Below are 10,667 nucleotides of genomic sequence, written 5' to 3' on the forward strand. Positions count from 1 at the left end.
GCCTGCCGATGCAGGGGACACGGGTTCGTGCCCCGGTCCGGGAAGATCCCACATGCCGCGGAGCGGCTGGGCCCGTGAGCCATGGCCGCTGAGCCTGCGCGTCCGGAGCCTGTGCTCTGCAACGGGAGAGGCCACAACAGTGAGAGGCCCAAGCACCGCAACAAAAAAACAAACAAAAAACTGCAAAAAAGAAAAATCTCTTCCAATGGGAACCTACACCCCTGCTCATTTTTGGCCAGACACCACTCCCTTGCCCCAGCTGCTAGCTCCCTCATGCCAATATAAGCCATCATAATAAAAAAAGGACTGCTGTTCTTTTGGCTCCCTTACAATGTAGGAATAAGAATAGCATGCTATGTAATTCAACCTTATATTTTCTTTTTTTTTTTTTTTTTTTAACATCTTTATTGGGGTATAATTGCTTTACAATGGTGTGTTAGTTTCTGCTTTATAACAGAGTGAGTCAGTTATACATATATATATGTTCCCATATCTCTTCCCTCTTTGTCTCCCTCCCTCCCACCCTCCCTGTTCTCCAGTGGCTGAACCAATTCACATTCCCACCAGCAGTGCAAGAGTGTTCCCTTTTCTCCACACCCTCTCCAGCATTTATTGTTTCTAGATTTTTTGATGATGGCCATTCTGACTGGTGTGAGATGATATCTCATTGTAGTTTTGATTTGCATTTCTCTAATGATTAATGATGTTGAGCATTCTTTCATGTGTTTGTTGGCAGTCTGTATATCTTCTTTGGAGAAATGTCTATTTAGGTCTTCTGCCCATTTTTGGATTGGGTTGTTTATTTTTTTGTTATTGAGCTGCATGAGCTGCCTGTAAATTTTAGAGATTAATCCTTTGTCAGTTGATTCATTTGCAAATATTTTCTCCCATTCTGAGGGCTGTCTTTTGGTCTCAACCTTATATTTTCATAGAATATTTTCATATTCTACCCTATTTTATCCTCAAATGAAATAAAATCAGCATTATTATGCCCATTTTGCTAATTAGATAACTGAGAGATGGAGAAATAACATAATTTTCTCAAGTCACGTGGGGAAACAGTAGCAAACAAAAATGCAAATCTACAGACTTCTAGTCCAACATTCCATTTATAACATTCCCCTGCCTCTTGGGGTGGTATATTTCATTCAGCTCCCATCTTTTCTCTAAGTCTATCCACAACAGGCACAGGGAAAAGAAAGGAGGGTGTTCCCAAATTATCCCTGCCTATATCATCAGCCCTGAATTTTGTTAAATTAACTGCATAGCAAACCAATGGGGGAGAATCACTGCATTTTTTTTCTCCCCCAAATAGCACAAAAGTGTCAAATTCTCCATTGGCTATATGAAACACATCTTCTGGATGAAAGAGGAAATTGTGTATAGGGAATCTTGCAGCCAATTGTGTATAGAGAATCTTGCAGGCTGAGACAGTCCTGGTTTCATGTAATTTGAGACTTTTCATAAAAGATAATTTAATAATTTCTAACTCACCAATATGATAAGTTTCTGAGTTTTCAAATGAATTTCTTAAATAAGTATCAATAATTAATATTAAATACATAATTTTAAATATGTTAAATTAATTTAAAATTTATTCTATCAGGCCATGTGTTCTGAGTTTTGGTTTGGAAAATGCAACCGCATCTCTGTTCTTTTTTTTTTTTTTAACATATCTTTCTACTATATGCCTACAACACTCTGTTTTGTTTTACCTTGAATTTTTAGGGGTGCTTTTAATTTTTTTTATTATTATTATTTTTAAATTTTATTTTATTTATTTATTTTTGGCTGCATTGGGTTTTCATTGTTGCGCTCGGGCTTTCTCTAGTTGCAGCAAGGGCTACTCTTTGCTGCAGTGCACGGGTTTCTTGTGGTGGCTTCTCTTTGCTGCAGAGCACAGGCTCTAGGCGTCCGGGCTTCAGTAGTTGTAGCACGCATGCTCAGTAGTTGTGGCTCATGGGCTCTAGAGTGCAGGTTCAGTAGTTATGGTACACAGAATTAGTTGCTCCATGGCATGTGGGATCTTCCAGGACCAGGGATCGAACCCGTGTCCCCTGCATTGGCAGGCGGATTCTTAACCACTGCACCACCAGGGAAATCCCCACATCTCTGTTCTTGAAGTGCAGGGACAGGCCTTGGTAAGCTGTAAAAGGTGTCCCTTTGCCTCCTTTCAGCCCCCTTAGCTGTTATATCTTCAGCTGGTGTTCGTCATTCCTACCCACAATTTTCACAGTGACTCACGGAGTCTCACATATCCCATTCCTGTAGACCTTGCTCTCAGCTGGTAACAGCTGAAGAAACATAATGTGTTATATCTCTTAGAGGGAGGGAGGGAGGGGAAGGGGGGGTGGCTCTCCTCAAAAACCTTGAAGAGTCGAACAATTGCAGCCACTAAAGGTAGTGTTTCTAAATTGAGCAGAATGTGGAGGGGTACATTCTGATAGCTCTTCAACCCACACTGTGAAGGCAGCTGTCCACTGATCAGGCTTGTCCTACAAAGATTTCCTCTAGGGCACAACTGCATTTTGATGGGATTAAGAATTAAAACAGCCATATATTAGAGGCAGTGTATAGCCTGTGCAAACAATGTAGGGTTCAGAGAGAACAGAGTTCAAATCCTAGCCACATTTCCTACTTTACAACCTCAGGAAAGTTCATGGCATCCTCTGGGTCTCAGTTTTCTCACATATAAGGGATAAAGATATCTGCCAAGGATTGTGAAGAATAAATATATGAAAGGGTAGAGGGACTTCCCTGGTGGTGCAGTGGATAGGACTCCGAGCTCCCAACGCAGGGGACCTGGGTTCAATCCCTGGTCAGGGAATTAGATCCCATGTGCTAAGAGTTCGGCTAATCCCATGAACTAAGAGTTCGCATGCCACAACTAAGTAGCCCACCTGCCACAACTAAGACCCGGTGCAACCAAAAAAATAAATATTTTTTAAAAAAAGGTGAACCACTTGGCTATAAATGTAGTTCAGATATATGTAGGCTATAAAAAGAAAGAAAGAAAGAGTAGAGTGTCCGGCATATGGTGAGTGCTCAGAAACAGTTATAATTTGCACAGATTAATGCATTTGAGAGAACCTAGATCTAAGGAAATGCAAAGGGAAAACTTTGGGGGCTGGAGGTAGTTCTGAGAGTTCTAATTATCTGCATTAACTTTCAAAGCTTAAGATCCAATTCACGTGACTTAAGAGAAACAGTATCATTCACTTGACGTCTTTCTGCTATGTGGCCTATAGAAAGGGTAACTATATGTTCTTATATGCTTGGGACAGGTTCAGTTTGCCCAGTTGTGTAAGGCAACACGGTCCTAGTTTACGCCTGTTGTCACAGTGTAATTATGAATAATGTCCCTTTAACTCTTAAAAGTATCCTGACGTGACAATAAACTTTTCAGTCACCTAGGCATGGAGAATGTCAACCCCAGCTCTTTTTACTTCAATGAAACTTTTTACAAGCTACTGATTTTCTTGATCTTAACAGCTGTCCAAGATCCCTGACACACCAAAAGCCAATAAATTAAAATATGAAAATACCTGTTTCGATATGCTTTCCATCACATACTTTTGTAGGGACAACTCCAGTTCAGGATCGGACTCCAGCATGCAAGCAAGCCTCAGGAGGTCTAAGAGGGCAGAAGGAGGGGCAGGCTCAGAAAGGGAAGCTTGGCTCTGCAGTGCTAGAGAGAGGCAACCCCCAGGGCCCATTCCCTTGGGCAGTGGTCTTCACTGTTCAGTCAGGACACTCTGGGCTACCTAGTGGCCAAATAGGGCCAAGGGAAATCCAATGAGAAGTTCTCAGAAGTTGCAGGTTTCCCAACATTCATTTGCGTGTAGCTCAAAACCCTGTTCTAATTGTCATCACGCTTCAGAACTTAAGGAGACTTTCACCTCCATACTTGGCCTAAAAGTCTTGCCACAGGTGATGGGAATGGAGAGATGAGGGAGTGCCAATGGAGGACAATGGTGACAGAATGTAGGGGATGACAGAGTTGAAAGAGCAGCACAAGTAAGATTCAGGACACTGGCTTCTGATCTCAGGTTTGATACCAACTCACTGTGTGACTCTGGACAAGTCGCTTCACTGCCCTGGTTGACTCCTACTTCCTTGTCCAGGGAAAAAAAGCACTGGGGTTTCATTATCTCTATGGTTCTCATTACTATAATGGTTGATAGTTCCATACTCTAAAATAGACTGATAGGAGGTGGTAAGAATGAGCTTTAAGAAATCAAAAAGTGAGGGAGAAAGAAAGGATGATAGGCTTTTAGCAGGGAATAAAATAATGATAATGTGAAAAAAATAGTTGAAAAATAACAACAGAGTCTGAAAGGGACACAAATTAAGAAGAAAATTTAATTTTAAAGTCTTTATGGAATATATTCAAAACCTAGTATATTTAAAACACCATGCTAGGCACTGTGTGGGGAAAAAAAGTCATTAGGAAACTTGGACTTTTTCCTGGAGGCACTGAATTATGGACACTCAAGTATAATATTTTTAGAAAATTTAAATAGAAAAGAGGCCAAATGGGCTAAAAGATTATAAAGACCAGAGAGATTCAGAGGAAGCAGGGGCCTAGACAAACTGGTTTAATCTGAAAAGGGTTCCAAGGAGAACTAGGGATTTTACTCAATCTTGAATGACTTACAGCTTTTTACTAGAAGGATTGAGGAGGGCATTCCTAGCAGAGGGAACCAAGTTGGTTAAAGTCAAGAATGAGCACAGTATGTTACTCTAGCCTGCCTGGAGCCCCATGTGAATATTGGAGATTAACAAGAAATGACACTAAATGGACTGGAAAAAGGCAAAGAGCTCAGGAAGAGAGCAGGAGTTGTAAAGGTCTAGACCATTACGGTGGCAATGGTTATGGAGACAAAACTTATAAAGAATTTGGTTGGTTTTTGTTTCTGGTACCTGAGAGTAACTTCTAAACCTTTGGGATTTCCCAGTTAATAGGATTGTCTCTGTTATTCACTGTGGGCCCTTTGGACCACACCTGAATTTATGCTAATGAGATGATTCAGGATAGGGGTCTATCTGGAAAGACCAAGCACATGATAAGAGGGTTGGGGCTTTGAGCCAGGTGATTAGAGCCTGACCTCCAGGACTTCTGAAGAGGGAATGGGGACTGGAGATTTAGTTCAATTGCGAGGCCAATGATTCAATCAACATGCCTACTTAATTAAGTGCCAATAAAATCTATGAACCCCCAAAAGCTTGGGTGAGCTTCCCTGGTTGGTAATCATACCTTGATGTGCAGGGAGAGTGATATGTCCTGTTTGGGACTCTCCCAGACCTCACCCTATGTGTCTAGAGATAAATACAACACTGGTCTTCATTTGTATCCTTTACAATAAAGCCATCATTATAAGCATAGCACTTTCCTGAGTTCTGTGAGTTATAGTGAATTATTTATTGAACCTGAGAGCATTGTGGGAACCCTTGGATCTGTAGCCAATTGGTCAGAAGTGCAGGTGGCCTGGTGATCTCAGAGCTTGCAGCTGGTGTCTGAGATAAGGAGAGTCTTATGGAGGACTCCACCTATCTGTGCTAACTCCAGGTAATTAGCACCAGAATTGCACTGCACTATTGCAGTGACCAAAATAAGGCCAGAAGAAGCTCTTTATTGAAGGCATCATTAAGATCTAGGAGTTGGGATGGGATACAACTCAAGGAGTGTCACTAGACTTTCTCCATCCTTGGAGCTTTTGGGTTCTTGGCCTTTCCTGGTCAATTTTCCTGCAGTTCCCCTCAGTGTCCCTCCCACCCCATTACCTACTGTAGTTTTGTAAAATTACAGTTTACTATTTGTGATGTTCAAAATAATCAAGACCTACACATAAATGATGAGAAAGAAAAATGATTCAAAGATGTTTCTGAAGTTTCTAGTTTGGATGAAGAAACAGTTTTTAGGGAAAGATAAGTATCATAGAATTTAGACAATGTTGAAATAAATTTCTAGGCCCAAGATGGAGCTGTTCCCTGCCCAGGGTGCCATGTCAGCAAACCAAGACTTAGATAACGTTTGTTTCCCTGTAAATGCTCCTCTTAACCAGAAATGCAATAATCTAGTCAGTCAATCCCCAAATGCCAAGCCAACTCTGGGCCTTCTCACCCCACACAAGACTAACTATATGACCCCAGCCAATCAGATATTTTTTATTTGTCTCTTCCTTTATTCTTTACCCTATAAAAGCTTCTTGCCCTCCGCACCATTTTGCAGAAGACTGTCTACTTCATGAAGTGTTAACGTTTGTTTTGTATCACCTAAATTGTCCTGCTTTCCTCACCCTAGTCCCAGCCCTGTGGAGTCATGGGGAAATCCAGCATAGATGAATGGTTCCACAAAATGTGGGTAGAGAAGACCAGACAGTCAAGGACAGATTCCTGAAATCATCAACATTTAAGGAATAGAAAGGGCACTGAAAATGGGTAGTTTGAGGGGTAAAAGCAAAAGTAGGAAAGAATATTCTTGAAAGCAAGGAGAGAGAAGGTAGTATCCAGAAAAAGAGAGTGATCTAAAGCCAAGCACCTAGTATGAGGCCTGAAGAGAGGTCAGCTGGTTTGGTAAGTTGATGGTTACTAGTGACCTTGACATAAACAGTCTCAGTAGACAGGAGAAGTGGACAGAAGCTAGATGTCAGGGGCTCAAGACTGACAAATAGGTGAACACATGCCCCCTCACCTCCGAGGTGCATGTAATCAATGTTTATTAGGTGAATAAATAAATGAGAGCATAGACGAAGAGGCAGAGACATATAGATTACTATTCTGAGAAGTTTGGTGGTGAAGGTTAGAAGGGAAAAGTAGGGTTCATAGAAGTTTTTTTTTTTTTCTTTTATCATGGAGAAGACTTACAAATGTTTGGACGACGAGGGAAGGAGTCATTGCCAAGGGAAAGGTAGAGGATCCGAGGAAGGTTGTGGGGAATGGGAAGGAGGTCCCTTTTGTGTGCTGCTGGGACTGGGAGCTGTACTGAGGAGGCCAATCACTTGTAATGGAGCCCCTGGCATTGGTATAGGACCCTACTGACCAATTGTAGAGGCAAAGGCTTTTGTCTATAGAGGGTACTTACTTTTGTGGTCACTAGAAGGATAATAATCCATGAAAGCCATACACTTCGTGAAAAATTCGTCAAAGTTAAAAGAAGGGGGTGGTTTTAAGAAATTAACCTAAATTGAAAAAAAAAAAAAGATAAGTTTTTGGTTATTCCGAGGGCTGTCTGGTCCTTTGAATGGCACAGAATGGCAGAACTTTCTGCAACTGACAGGATCACACCTACCTTTACTGCTCTCTGATCTGGAATCCTCTCAATTTCAATCATGCTCCGGTCACAGAGCTGCCAGCAGTTTGGTGATAGAATGACATCATTCATCTGCGCCATGTTCTGCGCCAGGCGCACGTCATCCACCGCCTGACCAATCACTAGAAAGTAGTTTCGAGTTTCATCTCCAAAGACCAACATGGTGATATGGCCGGCAGCCAGGCCTGGCAAGAAGGCAAGCAATGGATTTGCATGAGAAGTTCTGGCTTGGTCCCCAGCAGCATGGGTTCTTGGACAAATCAGAATCTTGAGCATCCCAGAGCAAAATTTAGTTTCTAAAATTTTACATGGAAATCAGAGCAGTCTATTCTGGGCCTGGCCCTTCCCAAACTCCTTTTCTCCCAAAGCTAGCAAGTTAGTACTTGTTTTCACCTTTCTATGACATTTAGCTCCCTAGATGGCCCTATCAGTCCCCAAAGTTATTTTATCTTTTCTTCAATTTATTTATACTTTGACTTATTTACACTTCTTATTTATACAGTGGACAGTTTTAATGATTTCTGTTTGGGAACAACTCGCATTTTATCAGAGATTGAGGCTCTAGCTGAAAAGAAGCACTTAGGGTGAAATTTCAGGCAACAGCCAGAGAAGAAAAGGTAGGGGAAAGGAACAGGCATTTTGACCACCAAGTTCTATCCCAAGAATGTGTCCTCCAGTTGTTTTCAAGTTGGGAGCTGAAGGTTTTGGTACCAAAGCAACAGAAGAGAGAATGTTGTAAAATATGACATGTATACGAAATGTATGTATACATGAACTGTAAGTGATACACAGTTCTTTTAAATGACTATGATTAACATAATCAAAATTTGTTTTTTATCTTTGCTCTCTGCCATGCTGATTTGTCAAAGCTGATTTCCCCTGATATATACATATGGTTTGTTTTCCCTCTGAAACTTACTGATGCTCAGGCTCATTAAAAGAAAAGTTACTGCAATAGAAATAAAAACAAAAATAAACAAATGGGACCTAATCAAACTTACAAGCTTTTGCAAAGCAAAGGAAACCATAAAAACAAACAAAAAACAGAAAAGAGGACCTACGGAATGGGAGAAAATATTTGCAAATGATGTGACAGACTAAGGCTTAATCTCCAAAATATACAAATGGCTCATACAACTCAACAACAAGAAAACAAACAACCCAATTGAAAAATGGGCAGAAGACCTTAAGAGACATTTCTCCAAAGAAGACATACAGATGGCCAGTAGGCGCATGAAAAGATGCTCAACATCATGAATTATTAGAGAAATGCAAATCAAAACCACAATGAGGTACCACCTCACACCAGTCAGAATGGCCATCATTAATAATTCTACAAATAACAAATGCTGGAGAGGGTGTGGAGGAAAGGGAACTCCTACACTGTTGGTGGGAATGTAAGTTGGTTCAGCCACTATGGAAAACACTGTGGAGGTTCCTCAGAAAACTAAAAATAGAATTACCATATGACCCAGCAATCCCACTCCTGGGCATATACCTGGACAAAACTATAATTCAAAAAGATACATGCACCCCTATATTCATAGCAGCATGATTCACAATAGCCAAAACATGGAAACAACCTAAATGCCCATCGACAGATGAATGGATAAAGAAGATGTGGTACATATATACAATGGAATACTACCCAGCCATAAAAAAAGAATGAAATAATGCCATTTGCAGCAACATGGATGCAACTAGAGATTATCATACTAGTGAAGTAAGTCAGAAAGAGAAAGACAAATACCATATGATATCACTTATATGTGAATCTAAAATATGGCACAAATGAACCTATTTACATAACAGAAACAGACTCATAGACATAGAGAACAGACTTGTGGTTGCCAAGGGAAGGACTGGGAGTTTGGGATTAGCAGATGTAAACTATTATATATAGGATGGATAAACAACAAGTTCCTACTGTATAGTACAGGGAACTATATTGAATATCCTGTGATAAACTATAATGGAAAAGCATATAAGAAAAGCAATGTATGTGTATAAGTGAGTCACTTTGCTGTACAGCAGAGATTGGCACAGCATTGTAAATTAACTATACTTCAATTAAAATTTTTTTAAATAAATAAAATTAAATTAAAAAAAAAAAGAAAAGGTATTGGAACCACTTCACCTCTCTAACAGCCAATCAGCATACACATGAAGGGTCCCCATCATTTTCCAAGAAGGATAATATGTCAAAAATCTCTAGGTGTTAACTTGGAAAAATAAGATTCAGTATTCTAACAACTTTGATTATTTTTTCAACAGAAGATTTAACTAATTTGGAAATTCTGAATAACCTAAAGAAAACTGAGAAACATTTAATTGGATAACCTCTGATCTTCTCATCATCTATGATACTGGAGAATTATAAAGTTTAGTTAGGCAAAAGCTACCACCAACAGCATCAGCTGTAACTCATCATTTACACTTCTCAGAATCTCATTCCCCACCTGTGAAATCCTTTGATGCCTGTACCTCAGGACTGTGGTGAAGTGGAAATGACATAGTGTAATGTCTGCAACACAATTGGAAATATGTGTGATTGTTATTGTACGTGTGAATTTAAGAAGCCCTCTATTAAGTGGAGCTGTGTCGCAGGTTGAACTTTTAAGCTTTTCTTGCACATGATTCTTATGAAGTGGGGGAGGACCAGTCTTACAACATTGCTGAATCTATGTAATCACAAGCTGCTCCCTGTTGTGCTTAATGATACATATTGTTGACAGAAGCAAGACCTAATCATAATAACAGCAATAGTAACGATAAAGACTATTTTGTGGAGTGGTGACTATGTGCCGGGTACTATACTAACCACTTAAATTTACTTTTTTGTAAGAGTCTATGGGGTAGATATTAGTTCTCTTAACTGATAAGTGAGGGAACCAAAATTCACATTCTGGTTAACCTAATCCAAAGTTCAAGACAAGATGGTGGACCTGAGTCACAGTGTTCTACTGTTTTCTCTTTAGGGGGGAGATGCCTCAGGAGTCAGGACCTATATCCAAACTGCTATAGCATCTCTTCTTTCTCAAGAGCTTACCTATCTTGACACGGACATCCAGGCCTTCTTCAGACTCCTGGGTCTCAAACAATCCATGGATCTCCAGGCTACATTTAATTACCACCGTGATGATATTTTTCAGTTGCCTCCGCTCCACCTTCCACAGGGCTAGCAGTGCATCACCTTGAAAAGGAAGACACACCAGAGGTCCCGACCTGACCTGGGGGTCAGTCTACTTTTTATGAAATCTGTACAGAATTACACTTCAAACATTTCTCCACCCGGTCTGCTGGCCACTGCTTTCTCTGAGATGCCTCCTTTGTCAGGGCACAGGCCCCTCGGCAT

General features: G+C 40.5%; 1 protein-coding gene across 1 annotated transcript in view; it reads right to left on the minus strand.

Annotated features, from left to right (window-relative positions):
- ADCY10 (adenylate cyclase 10) overlaps window positions 1-10,667 on the minus strand; it is a 102,171-nt gene that overhangs the window by 89,236 nt on the left and 2,268 nt on the right. Inside the window, exons 4-7 of the mRNA XM_007458099.1 lie at window positions 10,362-10,505; window positions 7,292-7,497; window positions 7,085-7,181; window positions 3,546-3,634 (exon numbers count right to left, since the gene is read on the minus strand). Coding sequence (XP_007458161.1) covers window positions 3,546-3,634; window positions 7,085-7,181; window positions 7,292-7,497; window positions 10,362-10,505 — 536 coding nt within the window. The remainder of the gene's footprint in view (window positions 1-3,545; window positions 3,635-7,084; window positions 7,182-7,291; window positions 7,498-10,361; window positions 10,506-10,667) is intronic.

Source organism: Lipotes vexillifer, unplaced genomic scaffold, assembly GCF_000442215.2.
Source record: "Lipotes vexillifer unplaced genomic scaffold, Lipotes_vexillifer_v1.1 scaffold189, whole genome shotgun sequence".
NCBI lineage: Eukaryota > Metazoa > Chordata > Mammalia > Artiodactyla > Lipotidae > Lipotes > Lipotes vexillifer.